This window comes from Neomonachus schauinslandi, chromosome 7 (genome assembly GCF_002201575.2).
Source record: "Neomonachus schauinslandi chromosome 7, ASM220157v2, whole genome shotgun sequence".
Classification (NCBI taxonomy): domain Eukaryota; kingdom Metazoa; phylum Chordata; class Mammalia; order Carnivora; family Phocidae; genus Neomonachus; species Neomonachus schauinslandi.
In genome coordinates, this window is record NC_058409.1 from 38,909,584 (window position 1) to 38,927,344 (window position 17,761).

Consider the following 17,761-nt stretch of genomic DNA (forward strand, 5'->3'; position numbering starts at 1 on the left):
TTCTGTATCCTCACATTTATCATGGTGGTAACAGCATGGGGATAACAGGTGGTAAGGACTGAATACCCTAACAGGCATAAAGCTCTTAGTACACCGACTTGAAAAGAACAGTGGCTCTAAATGCAAGCTTTCTGAATTCTAAAATTCCTCCATCTAGTGGGATGAGGCTATAAAAATAATTGCACTTGGGGATAACGCTGTATTTATCTCGGTAACTATATTTCACTACTGGATATATTTTCCCTTATAGTTGCTTTATAAGGCTGGAAGGCAACTAGTAACTGATTTTCTTCTATCTCTTTACTGGCCATTGTTTAATCTCTAGGGCTCATTTGGTCTGAAGTGTAGGGGGATAGTGGGAGGGAAAGGCAAGAGGTCAGCTGTGGTCCAATCTGGTTATCCTCGGCTAACCCTGAGCAGACTGAGATCATATGTAGCCAGACAGCATCTTCTGGGGCTGCTCCAGAGCAGTGATCACACTGAAGGAAGTCGGGCTCTGACCAGATGGGAATGAGGGAGGGGAGAGCAAGACCTCTTGTCACATCCTGGGGATGCCAGGGTCATGGGATGAATCCTGTACCTGGATATTTCTCTATTTGCTTCTCAAATCTATTTGCTACCCTTCAATGTTCTGCTCTGAGATTGACCTGCAATGTCTTTATCGTGCAGGCTCCCTTGCCCCTGACTTCTTTCTGGGTTTGGCCAGGAGAACTGGCAGGAGAGAGGGGGGAAGCCACTTCCTTTTCTGACCATGACTTCTTTTCTTTACCAAAGGCCATGGCTCCTGCCAGGTGGATCCTCTTCTCCAGCCAGGGCTCTCAGCAGGTTCCAATAACAGCTCCCTTCCTTGCCCCTCCGGCCTAGGGGTGGAACATTTTCTTGTTTTGGGGGGTGGGCAGGTGGAAGTGGGGAATTCTGTTACCAACTCTTGTTAGGTAATTTTCAGTAGTCTTCCATGAAGCTTTCTAGAGTTACCCTCTATTATTCCACGACTTTCCTCTTATGACCAATTGATACATGCCCATCTATATTGCTTGATTCCGTTTGATTCCTAAGTGTCTCAGATTCATCGATTTTCAAAGATGGACACAAATTTACAGATAAGTATGCTCTCTCTCTCTCTTTTTTTGTGAGAGCAAATGACATGAGCCCCTACCTTGCTTGCAGGGCCATCATGCATTGCCGTGGTGGTGATCCAGACTAGACTAGAAAGCAGATGTTTGGTTTCCAGCCTGGGGCTTCTGTGCTGTTCCATGGTACAGGCGTCATCTGCCAGATGCTGGTCCCACATCTGTCTTAATTACCAGAGGACTCACAGACCTCTTGGTTTTGTTTTCTCAGAGCTCTCGTTCTGTGCGAAGGTGGCTCAGGAGTATTTCTCCCACAACCCCCAGCCTAGTCTCCTGTTAGCACCAGCTCTGTCCTGTTCTCAACTCTCTAGGAAGCAGTGCAAAGCCTACCTTATCCCAGGTAGCAGGACAGCAGGCGCAGATGCCCAGCAGGAGCACTCCCAGACACGTAGCGTGGTGGGTGGTAAGACAACAAATGCTGGGGCCATTAGAATCCCTGCTCCATTACCAGCCAGCCAGTAAACTTAGGCAAGCTAGGAAACTCTCAGTGCCCATATTTTCTTATCTTTGAAATAGAAATAATAATAACACCTACTTCTTCTTTTTTTTTTTTTTAAAGATTTTATTTATTTATTTGACAGAGAGAGAGAGAGCGCACAAGTAGGCAGAGTGGCAGGCAGAGGGAGAGAGAGAAGCAGGCTCTCCGCTGAGCACGGAGCTGGACGTGGGGCTCGATCCCAGGACCCCAGGATCATGACCTGAGCCGGAGGCAGCCTATTAACTGACTGAGCCATCCAGGCACCCCTAATAACACCTACTTCTTAAAGATCTGTTGTGATTTTAAGTGTGTCAATACATACAAAGCACTTAGGATGACATTTACATGCTGTAATAAGTTCTCTATAATTTAATAATTTTTTTTTTTTAGAGAGAGAGAGAGTGTGTGTGTGGTGGGTAGGCAGAGGGCGGGAGAGAGAATCTCAAGCAGGCTCCATGCCCAGCACAGAGCCCATGCGAGGCTGGATCTCATGATTCTGAGCTCATGACCTGAGCCAAAACCAAGAGTTGGACTTTAACCAACTGAGCCATTCAGGCACCCCTAATTTAATAATTTTTTAAAAAGCTCCACTCTTTATGTTTGGGGATCCCCTTATCTCTATGAGGTGACTGGGAGGCCAGAGAGAGATCAGCTATATGTGTGCTGGGGTGGGGGTAGCTTGGCTCTGTGGGCTTCTCTGTTTTGCTGGCTCCTTGGGCTCACAGCCCTGAATCTGGCCAGCACAGTGATGACTGGGGAAAAGGGTCCCTAAGCTATCTGTCTGTCTTCCTATTCCTAAAGCTGCCGATGTAAGAGTATCCCGTAGTATAACACCCACCCACAGGTTAGAATATATCACCTGGTACCCTGAGAACAGGACCCCAAAGAAATAATTTCCTTCCTCCCTCTGTTATCAAGAGCCATGAAAAGAGGCAGAGCCGCAGGCACTCTGGCAGGGAAAAAAAAAAAGAATCTGCCAGTAACCATGGAGACCATGAAAAAGACTTTCAGAGAGCCCTGTGGCTGCTTTCAGAAGAAATCGCCGCTCGCCTTCCAATGCTAGCGTGTGCAGCGTTGTACAAACACAACTCCTTTCTCTTTGGAGCTTCATCTTAACGATCATGCCCCCTCTTTCACACTGGTGCCCTCTGAATGTCCAAGCCAAGGAAGCAAGAAAAGCCATGGAGAGCTGAAAGGAAGAAAACGTGGACCTACTGAGAAGTTGAGGGTTCAAAGCAGGAAAGGGAACAGTGAGATAAAACCTGCACGCCTTTGCTTTTATCCACCAACTTGCTTTCGTGTTCATAATTATAAATCCCTTATTCCTGCATCAGCTTAAATCCCCACTGAGCTGCAGCTTAGCTAAGGCTGTGTATTGGAACTGGCTGGTTTGTTCATCAGTTGTTTCCATCACAGAATCTTGCTGGGGGCAAAGGGCTAATTGAGGTGTCCCCTTGGCTTGTTTATAAGCAGCTACAGTCTGAGGCTTCACTCTAAATAACCTCCAGTTGAGCACTGAGTAGAAGGATCATGCTATTTGGAAATCTAAGGGTTAGTAGATTTTAAAATGAGTATGAATACCTGAGTACAAGGACATAATGTGGCCCATACATATGTTTAGGATCAGGGGACAAGTAGAGATGAATATGCACTAGCAAGGTAAGGAAGGGAGTTTCAGGGGAGCTGAATGGTTGAGTTTGATGTTCATTGGATTCTAAAGTCTAGCAACAGTCTTGTAGGGGCCAAGGGCAGGCCACCCCAAGATGGTCTACTTTGGCATGGACATTACTCTGAGTTAAAAGCAATCAAAACTCAGTAGACTCAGAAAAAGCTCTTTAGCTCCCCTTCAACTGCCTTCCTCTACCGGGAAGTGCGCTATTAACAGAGATTCCCTTTTACCTAAGAAACTTACCTGTCTAATAGCACAATCTTTGTTTTCCAAACATCTCCTCTCACCTTCCTTCTAATGGCCTTCCTCCCCTTTGTATGCTCAGACCCCAACCCCTCTCCTTAGATAAGTCTCATGTTGCTTGACTGTCTCTGGAATTTCCATGTCTGTGTGGATTCCCAGTACATATGCTACAAAATTTTAGTTTCTCCTGTGAATCTGTCTCATGTCAATTTGGTACTTAGTCCAGCTAGAAGAACTCTGAAGGGTAGATGAAACCCCTCCTCCCCAACACACCTGTATGTATGAACATATTTTTTTGTGGACCTGTGTGCGCTAAGGTAAAGAAGACTGGGGTGAGAACTGATGAGGTGGGAATAGCAGGGATTCATTCTTTAGCACTGATCTATGGTATTTCTTTATTTCTATCTACCTTCCATCATGATCATCACTACTATCATCTCATTATCACCAACACTTATTGAACACTGATGATTGACAGTGTTCAGTCCTTTTCACATGTTTTCTCATTTACTTCTGCCTATTTACTATGAGATAAATACTGTATTATTCATATTGTCTAGGAAAGAAAGCTAGCTGGGCCTTGACAAGTTAATATGGTCATTAAGAAGTGGACCAGATTCAAACCCAGTCAATCTGACTCCAGAGCTTGCACGCCTGGCCACCCTTTACCTCAATCCAAAAAGGATTTTAGGTGGTTTTCAGATACATATAGTAAAACAAGATTACAAGTGAAGAAACTAGACAAAGAGAAAACAAGGGCAGGATAAAGATGATGCAATTATGGTCCTACATGTGTTCCAAAGGTGGGACACAAATTGGGCTTTGGGTTTTTTATTTTTATTTTTTATTTTTTTAAAGATTTTATTTATTTATTCACAAGAGACAGAGAGAAAGAGAGGCAGAGGGAGAAGCAGGCTCCCTGCGGAGCAGGGAGCCCGATGCGGGACTCGATCCCGGGATGCGAGGATCATGACCTGAGCCGAAGGCAGTCGCTTAACCAACTGAGCCACCCAGGCGTCCCATGGGTTTTTTAAACATACAGAGAGAAAAACATAATCATAAGTCACAGTGTCCACATAGTAAAAATAAATAATCTATCAGGAGAAGCACAGCAATTCCTCCTTTAGTAGATATATTTTTTGTGGTTTCTCATTTTTTAGATGCTGTGACAAACAAAGTATTTCCTGACAATGAGACAATAAGGAATTTTGTAAAGCTTCTTAAGGTAGGGCTTAATGACAGAATGTGGCCATTAAAATACATTCTGTAGAGTCCACAGCAGTGGATCCTAGGAGCCTAGCAGGTCCCCTGGGCAGGTTACTTATCCTCACACATACACTGGGTAATACATTTTCTTCTTAGTGCCTCAGCTTCCTTATCTATAAAATGGGGATAGAGATACCTATCGCATAAAGGTGTGGTCAGGATTAGATGAGATAATACATGGAAAACACTCAGAACTTTGCTCTGAACATGGTAAATAATCAGTGCTATTTGTCCTTCTTTTCCTCCTCATTGTAAATGCAGGCCTATATACTTTAGTCGTCAGCCGAACCAGCCTAAAGTTGTATCCCCTTAGGAAAATTAAGCAAACAGGTTTGCATGGCCTAATGGAAGGTCACTCCTTCTGCATTGTGTCTGTAGGATTAGGAAGTACCCACAAGCCAGACCAATTTTTTTTTTTTTCCAGAAAACAATTACAATTTCATGCTGACACACAAACAAATGGAAGAAAGAAGGCCAACTTTTGTGCCAGAGAGCTTGGCTTGGCTGCTTTCTGCTTAAAACACTGAATGCAGATGCTATCAAACCCTGACATGGCCGTAACTTTTCTCATAAAACAATGATAAAATATCTAATTTTAAGCAATGTAATTCCAGAGGGAATTCTTTAAGGCAAGCTAGTTTCTAAATGTTCTCTAGGTAACAAAGCCAGTTGCTTTGCTATATGAGTTGTTGAGGTTTAACCCAATTCATTTTTGGAGAACATTTACCAGAAATGATGGTTTTGGAATAGTTAATCTTAACCTTTGGGTTTTCCTAGTTACCACAGCTAGTATTATCATAACTAAAGCAGGATTTTATCTTCCAGAATCAGTGAAGTGTCCATTTAGGACAATAAAACTGTATCATCAGCACACAGAAGGATGTTTATTTTTCTGGCTTCAACTCTTCCGAAGGTGGTGGTTGGGTCATTAGGTATAATATCAAGAGAAGGGGAAACCACAACTCTGTGTTATCTCAGTTATAGTGATGTAATGTACATCCTAGGAGATTTAGGGCCACTGCTGGGCATAATAAGAAATAGACTAATATGTCCATGAAAGAGGAAGTACAGTTGGATTGGTGTTCAATTTATTACTGCAGTGATTTGAGATGATGAGTCTGACCAAATTGACCTGGAGTGTGATTTTGACTGAAAAGTCTTGGTTCACCCCTCAGGTGCAATGGCATGATGACAGAGAGAGCTTTCACCAAAATTTATGACCTACTTTCTTGGATTGGAGTCATTGCCAGGAGGTGGATTCTATTCTATATTCCCAAGTGCTCCTTATACCCATGTGTGGTATAGGACCAGTATGGTAAATGACTAGTCCTTATTAAAAGAATGTGAGCAGAAGTGAATTGTATCAAAGGCTGAGATTTTAAAGAAATAAGGGGGGCATCTCCACATTACTCTTACCCCATTCCCAGGCTGAACAAAGAATTCTTTGATCCTAGAGGATGGTAGAGCCACAAGATGGAAGAAACTTAGATCCCTGAGTTACCACGTGGAGGGGAGCCACATCCAATCTAGGAATACCTACATTGGACAAAGCTCTTCCTGTGTTAAAACGTGAAAGCTTTGGGTTTAATGTGTTACAAAACCTATAATCACCATAAGAAAAGCAGTCATGTATCTTCCAGAATCAGGCAGATTTTAAAATGATCACTGGGTGAGGCAGGTAGAACCAAGTAAAGCCAATCAAGGCAGAATAGTCTTAAAGATATTTTTTAAATATAGTTTTTTAAAGATTATTCTTGGGAAAACAGTGTGATTTTGTGACTAAATATTTTTGTGGGCTGTCCAGAAAAGTCATTCTTTCTTTTTCCCAATTCATCAAAAAGGAGTCATCCCTTTATGATGTCTATTGATTGTTAGTTCTGAGCTTGCTGTTTCTTTTCTAAACTTCCTTGTTTTGTTGGGCTTTGAGTAAATCCTAGTTCTTTATTATTCCTGGATATAATCCAATGATAACAAGAGGCAATGCTTGGTTGGGATTAGTTCTGGAATTTCCCAAACCCTTTTAGTGTAAAACAGAATGAAATGAAGAAATCCTGTTACCTCTCAACCTTGGTCTCATGAACCCCCACAGAGCTTTAGTTTTAGTTCTGGACACAGGGTCTAGAGGCTGAGGCTCCCAGAATGCCCCTCTGTGGTGCTGGCCTGCGCCTAGCTCTGGGGAATGCTAAATTCCTGTCAGAGGCACGTTCTGTGCTGCAGAGGTTAAGGAAGTGCCCAGAATGTTGCTGAAACCACAGTGGGAAATGCTGTTATTAGGTGCTCCAAGGGGTTTTTGAAAGATTGTAGACTGAGGCCTTTTAGACACAGAGGACTGGGGAAGCTATACTTGGTCTGGACAAAACTTTTTCCTTTTTTGCTCAATTGTCTTACAAAAATGTGACCCTCTTGATCATCCAACTTCTTTGAGTATATTTCTTCATACAGCTCCCAGCAGCTCAGAGGCCTGGTTTTCTTTCTAACCCACTCGTTTCCCTGTCTCACTCTACTTTGCTGGGTCCCTTGCCTCCTTCCAACCCATAAATGTTGGCATGACTCTGGGGCACCTGGGTGGCTCTATCAGTTAAGTGTCTGACTTGATTTTGGCTCAGTTCATGATCTCAGTGTCCTGGGATGAGCCCCTTGTCAGGCTCCGTACTCGGTGGGGAGTCTCCTTGGGAGTTCTCTCCTTCTCCCTCTGCCCTCCCCCCACTCTACTCTCTCTCTCTAAAATAAATAAACAAATCTTAAAAAAGAATGTTGGCATGACTCTGACTTCAGACATGAATCTTTACGCCCAGTCAGTGCTTTTCCATTCCCCTCCCCACTATTTGAAATTATCCTATTTATTTTGAAATTACTCTATTTATTTGTTTACTAGTATGCCACTTAGCTCCTTCACTAGAATGTAAACTCTGTGGGTCAGATACACTGTCGTGCTTACTGGGAACCCCTAGGGCATAGAATAGCACTTGGTCCATGATAAGCACTCAACAGTTATTGAATCAATAACTGCCTGATTGAATGAATATATGAATTCAGATAATGAAAAATAGCATTTCTTAAATCAGAGATTAGGAGGAAAGGGTTTTATTGAAATGGGGGGGGGGGGATTGAGACTAGAGTTTAAGATTCTTCCAGGATATTTTGATTGACTGAAATGTGGTCCTGTCTGCTACAACTTCAAAAAAAATGGGCAGGTTTTGTTTTTATTCACCACTGAGGGTTGATTAAGTTACATTCTAATCTAAGCTAAGTCCCTCCCAGTGTGAGCATTGTGTGAACCTGGCTACTTACCTCACATCAGGCTCAGCAGTGGCAGCGTGCAGTGGCAGACGGCCATTTTTATCTGGGATATTGTGCTTGGCACCATTTCTAAGCAGACTCACACAGCCTTCCAGCCAACCCTGAAATACAAGAGCAACTGTCATCATATAACACAGCCTGGTATAACATAGACCAACAAACTTTCTCCAATTTTCTTTCTCTTTCTTCTTCGGTGTGGCTAAAATCATGTTTTATTGATTTGAAGTGGTTAAGGATCACAACTCTTCAATTTAGGCACTTCAACAGAAGGCTGAAGGTCTTGAGGTGTGGATTCCTGAGTTTCCTAGACTCTCTCCCCTGTCTCCCATTTCCCATTTCTTACTTGCTGTTTTCCACTTTTATACTGAGTTCCTAGGGCTAAATGTGGCACATGGTAGCTCTAGCCTCTCATTCTATGGGCTTAGCTCCAAATCATGCTTGTCAAAGGTCTGACCCAGGTGCCGTGGTCCAATTCGAAAAATTGGGCTCCTATGTCATTCTTGAGTTCCAGTCTCCACTCTGTGCCTCAGTTTATCTATATCTGATAAACAAGCTTTGGTCCACTTTTCCAAGTTCCCTTTCTAGTAACCACGAGGATAATATTTTGCTTATTCTAGTCTGTCTCCTCCCAATATCTAGAATCCTGACCTGAGCCCTAATCCAATGGCTGGGCCCCTGCCATCTTGTTGAATGATTTTTCTGATGCTGAATATGGGGCTATCACCAGGACCCTCTAAGTGTTCCCTATAGTTGTGTTTCGCTCACTATGAATTCCCCCAAGAAACTTCATGTAAACTCCCTGCTGTCTACTGATCCTCCAGATTGAGAGTGATATTACTGCACCTCATGCTTGTCGCCTTCCTGGTTAACACTTATAGCTGGGTCATTTCCCAACTATCTCTCATTTCAAAGGGCAGATAAAATGGACAGCTAGTCCTCCCTCCCTTTCTGTTCTATATTACTTTAAGTAACTGACTCAACTCTACTGATAACCAAGTTTGGCTAAGGAGAGTGCCTCCTACATTCATCCAGAGCCACTGGGGTTACTCATTCAATTATAAGTAGACATATAAGTAGATGAAACTATTATTATGAGAATAATATATATAACTCTCTCTCCCACCTTCCTCCATTCCTGTATAGTTAAGCTTCAAGACTACCCAGTCAGATGAGAATGACTGATTTTCCCTCACAATACTGGAAGCAATGAAAATCAAAATGTTACTAAATGAAAGGAGCAGAGAGATAATAAGAAAAGAACCTTTTGGTTCTGGAAATTCTGGAAAAAAATCTTTCAGTAAGAGCACATTCATAGGTTCTAATATTGAATATCAATTTGAGTTGACCGATAATATATGTCTTAAGTAGAAGCAAATGTTGTTCAGTCTTGAGTTATAGTTTCCTAATGTATTAAATCTGGTTTTAGTTGCTAATGTCCAAGTCATCAAGATCTCTAATTAAAGGGAAAAAATATGACTGGGAAACCCAAAAGAAAGGCATGCTGGGCAAATTTTAGAGTTGCCTAAGTTTTATAGTTTTTTAAAACAGATCTTCTGATGGGGGAGGGTTTGAAACATACTTATCATTTTGCAACATTTCCTGGAACTGTGTGTATGTGGTTTTCTTTTTTTCTTCAGAAAAGAAATCAGAAAATCACTGAATATACTTGAAACCAGTGGTCACTATTCAGAACCAACAAGTACATTTTTCACTATGTGCTGGGTGGTTCCACATGTGTTTCTCTTTCACTTGTGATAAATGTAGGATATTATTTTTTACTACATTTTACAAATGAGGAAGGAGGCACAAAGAGGTAAAGTGATTTGCCTAAGGTTACACATCCATGGTAAGTATATTTGTATATTGAGTTTGGAGCTGTGATGGACACTTAATTTCTAAGTGCCCGCTTTCCCAAGTTTCTCTTTTAATACTTGAATTCAAACATTGCTAGAAGGGAGTGGTGGGCTCCACAGTGCAATCCCCAGGACCACCCCTCACCCTTCCCAGGAAGCCTCATAAGAAACAGGGATGGGTCCTTCCTTTGGTTACCACAAAGAAGGGGGGCATCATTAACAGGGCGATGCCACATGCTTTCATGTAAGCCTATTTCCCTCATGTAGCTCCTTAGAACGCATTCCTAGGAAGAGCTGTCTGCAAAGGGAGCACCTCTCTAGGCTCACTATTCACTGTGATCTACAAGATAACTCTTCCCAATCCTGGAACTTTAGAATTTTGAATGAAGTGCAGCTTGGTTTCCATCTATTCTCTATGCAAGTAGCAGTCAACTTTAGAAACCATCTCTATTCACTTCCTCCACCCCCTGATCCAAATTTTCTCTTCTCCTCAGCTTGGATACAAAAGAAAGAAAAAAAGAAAAAAGAAAAAATCCATTGCAGGAGCAGTTATTAGGGCATGCTTTAGAAGGGAAGGGGCTAGGAGGGCATTCCTGTGTCTCTCTGAGATATGAGACTTCACCTAGTACTCATAGACCAGTGGTTTTCAAACTTGCGTGGGTATAAAAATGGCCAGGGAGGTTTCTTTAACATGCAGACACCTCCTCCCCACTCACTACCCATGTCTGCTCACAGTGTCTGGCTCAGGAGGTCTAGGGTGTACTCCTGGAAAGTGCATTTGAAACAAGTACTCCAGCACTTCGGGAAAAAAAAATTCTAGTTTCATGTCTAAGTCTTAGAGAAAGAGGGCATGCAAATAGAAAAAGAAAAAGTAGTTTCTAAAGAAAATCTCTGCAAGAATTGGGCCATGCCTCATGCAATCTCTGCTAGATCGTGGCAGGAAGGTGTGGTGTTTGGGGAAGGGACATTCCTACTTCAGCAGGACAGTTGCAAGACAGAGTGGGGCTTGCTCAGGGCAAATCCCCTGCTGTCAATGGGCAGCAATAGCAAATCCAAGAATCTGCTTCAGCAGCAACAATAGTTAGAGGAAGATTTCCAGGAACCTCATTGGAGATAAAGGAGAATGATGACCCACCTGTGGCACTAAGAACTTGCTTGACACATACTCAAGGAAGCCCTGTGGTTTCTTAGAAGGATTTGAGGGAGGATTTGAAAAGAGAGGGACTTGAAAGTTTTCAGTAAAGCTTACCAAACTTGCTCTAATGTTGGGAAATGCTGAGCTGAAATCTCTTGATGAGGACTCACTCTATATAACTTTGATACTTAGTATTGATTGTGGGTTGAGTCCTATGCTTGGTATTGCCACTTAATAGCCTGACATATCTCCCCTACTCCTACCCCCCCCCCAATTTTCCCAGTTCCCAATGTTCCCCATATTCTCCAGCTTCCACTCAACTGATCCTACCCCACAATGTTACCTGTAGCTTCAAGGACTACCACCCACTCAGGGTATTAATGGACTGTGTTCTTAGAAGGAGTACCAAGTATGTCCAGAAATGCCCCAAGGCAAATTCTGATGCAGTTAAGATGGAAAGTAAAATTTCTGTAATGGCAATATTGCCTCTATCTTGGAGGATTGTTAGGAAGATCCAAAATGTCTCAGATCCACAAAACCAACTCTTCATAGTGCTATAATTGTCAGAGATGATTAGAGCAAAGATTCAAGTTCTGCTTCCACTGGCTAGCTGCATAAATCCAAGAATACTCTTCCACAAGGGGGACCCCATAACAACACATTTAGCCCTCCCCACTCCCTGACAGCCACCAAAGACAGAGTTGGTACCAGATAGGTTGCCAGGCATAGACTTGTGCGACCATAAGCATCCTGCATGTTAATATTGGCCCCCATCTTCAACAATAGCTTCACTGTGTCCACTTGACGTCCAGAAACTGCATGCATCAAGGGTGTACATCCTGGAAGGAGACATTTCAACAGCCTTTAATAATATTTGACTTGTGAAATTTATGGGCAAAATTTTTTGCCCATATATGCTCGTTGCAGATAAATGAGCTGCCCTCAACACAAACCCAGCTGTTGAGCTACATGGGACTGAAGAGAAATGAAGATGATTGTTGCTACATTTATATAAACTGTGTATTTTTTCTAGCTCTATTAAATCTTCTATAATTTTGCAGTAATTAGTTGATAAAACATTTCGTGCCAATGATAAAAATTCCTCATTACTACCTTGAGAATCAGCACAATTTGGGACTAACAGGCAGGTTTATCCTCACTTGGCTTGAACAATGTAGGATCCGGAGGTGTCTGGAAAGCAACTTGAGCCAGGCAGACAGTTCCAGCACACTTTTACTAGAGGTGGTGGGTGATAAAGGGCAGTGATGGCAGCCTAGCCTTAGCTTGCATACAGTCTTAAGGAAAGGGTCCACCTTTGTTGCAATACTTCTCTGTTTTGGTTATTAATATAAGCCAAGGCATTTGGTTCTTCATGTCTTTTCTTTCTGAACAAAAACAGAGATGAAATTACACATTCTGATTAACTTGTAGGCCTGCTGGAACAAGCTAGCCTGGTGAGGCAGAATCCAGGTGCTTCACACTCCTTCAGGTGAAGAAACCAAACCTCAGACACAGTCCCTTGCCAACGTGAGACTTGTTTACAAGTGTTTTCATTGGCGATTCACACCTTCTTCCTGTGAACCCGCAAGCTGTGACCCTAGGAGATCCCTGAGAATGGACAAATGGCGGGACTGCTGTTCTCACCGAAAGACTGCGCGGGCAACCCAGTTGCTCTGCAAATCTCTCCCTTCCAGTGCTCTTGGGGTAAAAGCAGCAGTGAAGAACTATGTCTTCCTTAGTCTCAATAGTTCCTTCTTCATTTCTTCTTCTCTCTCCTCTTTCCCTTCTTCCCTCCCTCCCTCTGTCTTCGTTTTTCTGTTTGCGGGTGTTGAATTGCTCTAGCACTGTTTGTTGAAGAGCCTTTCTTCCACTGAATTACATTTGCACCTTTGTCAGAGATCAGTTGAGTATATTTGTGTGAGTCTATTTCTGAATTTTTCATTCTTTTCCATTAATCTATGTGTGTAACCCTCAGCCATTTCCACAGTCTTAATTTCTGTAGCCATACAATAAGTCTTGAAATTTGGCAGACTGATTCCTCCTGCTTTATTCTTTTTTTTTTAACATTTTTATTTTAATTCCAGTTAGTTAATATACAGTGTGATATTAGTTTCAGGTGTACAGTATAGTGATTCAACACTTCCATATGTCACCCGGTGCTCATCATGACCAGTGCCCTCCTTAATCCCCATCACCTTTTTAACCCATCCCCCTACCCACCTCCCTTCTGGTAGCCATCAGTGTGTTCTCTATAATTAAAAGTCTGTTTCTTGGTTTATCTCTCTCTCTCTTTTTTTCCCTTTGCTCATTTGTTTTTTCTTAAATTCCACATATGAGTGAAATCATATGGTATTTGTCTTTCTCTGACTTATTTCGCTTAGCATTATATTCTCTAGCTCCATCCATGTTGTCGCAAATGGCAAGATTTCATTCTTTTTTATGGCTGAATAATATTCCACTGTGTGTACATACCACATCTTCTCTACCCATTCATGGAAACTTGGGCTGCTTCCATAGCTTGGCTACTGTAAATAATGCTCCTATAAACACAGGGGCATGTATTCCTTTGAGTTAGTGTTTTTGTATTTTTGAGGGTCATAGGGTAGTTTTAATTTTGAACTTTTTGGGGGGACCTCCATACTTTTTCCCATAGTGGCTGCATCAGTTTGCATTCCCACCAACAGTACGTGAGGGTTCCTTTTTTTCCACATCCTTGCCAACATCCATTGTATCTTGTGTTGTTGATTTTAGCCATTCTGATGGATGTGAGGCGACACTTCATTGTAGTTTTGATTTGCATTTCCCTGATGATAAGTGATGATGAACATCTTTTCAATCGTCAGTTGGCCATGTGTATGTTTTCTTTGGATAAATGTCTGTTCATGTCTTCTGCTCATTTTTAAATTGGATCATTTGTTTTTTGGGTGTTGAGTTTTATAAGTTCTTTCTATATTTTGCACACTAACCCTTTATCAGACATGTCATTTGCAAATATCTTCTCCCATTCCATAGGTTGCGTTTCAGTTTTGTTGATTGTTTCCTTCACTGTGCAGAAGCTTTTTATTTTGATGTAGTACTAATAGTTTATTTTTGCTTTTGTTTCCCTTGCCTCAGGAGACATATCTAGAAAAAAGTTGCTACAGCCAATGTCAAAGAGGTTCTCTTCTACAATTTTTATGGCTTCAGGTCTCACACTTAGGTTTTTAATCCATTTTGAATTTATTTTTGTGTATGGTGTGAGAAAGTGGCCCAGTTTCTTTCTTTTATGTGTTGCTATCCAGTTTTCCCTATACCATTTGTTGAAGAGATTATCCCTTTCCCATTGGATATTCTTTCCTGCTTCGTTGAAGATTGACCATATAGTTGTGGGTTTATTTCTGGGTTTTCTATCCTGTTCTATTGAGCTATATGTCTACTTTTGTGCAAGTACCATACTGTTTTGACTACTATAGCTCTGTAATATAACTGGAAGTCCAGAATTATGATGCCTCCAGCTTTGTTTTTCTTTTTCAAAATTGCTTTGGCTATTTAGGGTCTTTTGTGGTTCCATACAAATTTTAGAATTGGTTGTTCTAGTTCTGTAAAAAATGCTGTTGGTATTTTGATAGGGGTTGCATTAAATGTGTAGGTTGCTTTGAGTAGCATGGACATTTTAACAATATTTGTTCTTTCAATCCATGAGCATGGAATGGCTTTCCATTTCTTTGTGTCATCTTCAATTTCTTTCATCAGTGTTTTATAGTTTTCAGAGTACAGGTCTTTCACCTCTTTGGTTAGTTTATTCCTAAGTATCTCATGGTTTTTGGTGCAATTGCAAATAGGATTGCTACCTTAATTTCTCTTTCTGGTGCTTTATTATTGGTGTAGAGAAATACACCAGATTTCTGTCCATTGATTTTATACCCTGCAACTTCACTGAATTCATGTATCAGTTCTAACAATTTTTTGGTGTAGTCTTTTCAGTTTTCTATATATAATATGATGTCATCTGCACATAGTGAATGTTTTACTACTTCCTTACTGATTTAGTCCCTTTTCTCATATGATTGCTGTAGCTGGGACTTCCAGTACTATGTTCAATGGAAGTGGTGAGAATGGACATCCTTGTCTTATTCCTGACATAGAGGAAAAGCTCTCAGTTTTTCTCCAGTGAGGATGATATTAGCTGTGGATTTTTCATTGATGGCCTTTATTTTGTTGAGGTATATTCCTTCTAAACCTACTTTGTTGAGGGTTTTTATCATGAATGGGTGTCAAATGCTTTTTCTCCATTTATTGAAATGATCATATAGTTCTTATCCTTTTTCTTATTGATGTGATGTATCATGTTGATTGATTTGTGAATATTGAACCACCCTTGCAACCCAGAAATAAGTCCACTTGATTGTGTATGATTTTTTAAAATGTACTGTTGAATTTAGTTTGCTAGTATTTTCTTAAGGATTTTTGCATCTATGTTCAGCAGGGATTTTGGCCTGTGGTTCTCTTTTTAGTGGTGTCTTTATCCCATTTTGGTATCAGGGTAATGCTGGCCTCATAGAATGAATTTGGAAGTTTTCCTTCCTTTTCTATTTTTGGAATAGTTTAAGGAGAATATATATTGACTCTTGTTTAAATGTTGGGTAGAATTCACCTGTAAAGCTATCTGGTCCTAGATTTTTGTTTGTTGGGAGTTTCTTGAATACTGATTCAATTTCTTTTCTGGTTATTGGTTTGTTCAGATTTTCTGTTTATTCCTGTTTCAGTTTTTGCAGTTTATACATTTCTAGGAATTTAGCCATTTCTTCCAGGTTGTCCAATTCGTTGGCATATAGTTTTTCATAATATTCTTTTATAATTGTTTGTATTTCTGTGGTGTTGGTTATTATTTCTCCTCTCCCATTTGTGATTTTATTTATTTGAGTCTTTTTTCTTTTTTTTTTTTTTTCTTGATAAGTCTGGCTAGAAGTTTATCAATTTTATTGAGTTTTTTTTTCAAAGAACCAGCTCCTGGTTTCATTGATCTGTTCTGTTGGGTTTTTTTTAGTTTCTCTATCATTTATTTCTGCTCCAATATTTATTATTTTTTTCCTTCTACTGGCTTTAGGTTTTGTTTGTTATTCTTTTTCTAGCTCTTTTAGGTGTAGGGTTAGGTTGTTTATTTGAGATTTTTCTTGCTTCCTGAGATAGGCCTGCATTGCTATAGGCTTCCCTCTTAGAACCACTTTTGATGAATCCCAAAGGTTTTGGACCATTGTATATTCTTTTTTTTTTTTTTAAGATTGTATTTATTTGACAGAGAGAGAGTGAGCACGAGTCATGAGAAGGGCAGAGGGAGAAGCAGACTCCCCGCCAAGTGGGGAGCCTGATGTGGGGCTCAATCTTGGGACTCCAGGATCATGACCTGAGCTGAAGGCAGATGCTTAACTGACTGAGCCACCCAGGCACCCCTGTGTATTCATTTTTATTTGTTTCCATGTACTTTTTAATTTCTCCACTGATTTCCTGGTTGACCCATTCATTGTTTAATAGCATATCACTTAAACTCCATGTATTTGTGGTCTTTCCAGATTTGTTCTTCTAGTTTCATGGCATTGTGGTCAGAAAATATGCATGGTATGGAGAATGTTTATGTGCACTTGAAAAGAATGGGTATTCTGTTGTAGGATGGAATGTTCTAAATATATCTGTTAAATCCTTCTGGTCCAGTGTGTCATTCAAAGCCATTATTTCCTTGTTGATTTTTCTGGTTAGATGATCTAACCACTGATGTAAGTAGGGTGTAAAAGTCCCTTACTCTTATTTTATTATTATTGATTAGTTCCTTTCTGTTTGTTATTAATGGGTGCTCTTATGTTGGGTGCATAAATATTTATAATTGTTATATTTTTTTGCTGGATTGTCCCCTTTATTATTATAACTATTACATAGTTTCTTTCTATGTTTTACAGTCTTTGTCTTAAAGTCTTGTTTGTCTGATACATGTATTTACTATCTGGCTTTCTTTTGACGTCCATTTGCATGATAGATGTTTCTCCATCCCCTCACTTTCAAACTGCAGGTGTCTTTAGGTCTGAAATGAGTCTCTCGTAGGCAGCATATAGATGGTCTTGTTTTTTTATCCATTCTGTCACCCTATGTCTTTTGATTGGAGTGTTTTGTCCATTTACATTCAAAGTTGTTATTGATAGTTACACATTTATTGTCATTTTATTACTTGTTTTGTAGTTGTTTCTGAAGATTTTCTCTGATCCTTTCTTATCTTTCTCTTTCATGTTTTGCTGATTTTCTTTAGTGATATATTTAGATTTTTTCCTCTTTATTCTTTCCATGTTTATTAGTGGTTTTTTATATATGGTTTGAAATATTGGTTTGTATATAACCTCTTTTGCATGTAGCAGTATATATTAAGTTGATGGTCATTTAAGTTTGAACCTATTCTTTTCTCTTCTCCTCCCCACATTTTAGTTACATGCTGTTATATTTTATACCCTTTTTTGTGAGTTTCTTGACTGATTTTTTACAAAAATATTCATTTTTACTGCTTTTGTGTTTCCTGCCTTTAAACTGTCACTTTTGGTCTCTCCTTTAATATTTCTTGCAGGGCTGGTTTAGTGGTCATGAACTCTTTAGTTTTTGTTTGTCTGGGAAACTCTTTATCTCTCCTTCTATTCTGAATAGTAGTCTTGGCCCAGAGCTCAAGGCAAA

At 40.4% G+C, this 17,761-nt stretch overlaps 1 protein-coding gene across 1 annotated transcript in view; it reads right to left on the reverse strand.

Annotated features, from left to right (window-relative positions):
* The window catches only part of ANKRD55 (ankyrin repeat domain 55), an 88,630-nt gene that overhangs the window by 40,136 nt on the left and 30,733 nt on the right, over positions 1 to 17,761 (reverse strand). Inside the window, exons 3-4 of the mRNA XM_021702013.1 lie at positions 11,783 to 11,913; positions 8,078 to 8,187 (exon numbers count right to left, since the gene is read on the reverse strand). Of these exons, the coding sequence (XP_021557688.1) occupies positions 8,078 to 8,187; positions 11,783 to 11,913 (241 nt within the window). The remainder of the gene's footprint in view (positions 1 to 8,077; positions 8,188 to 11,782; positions 11,914 to 17,761) is intronic.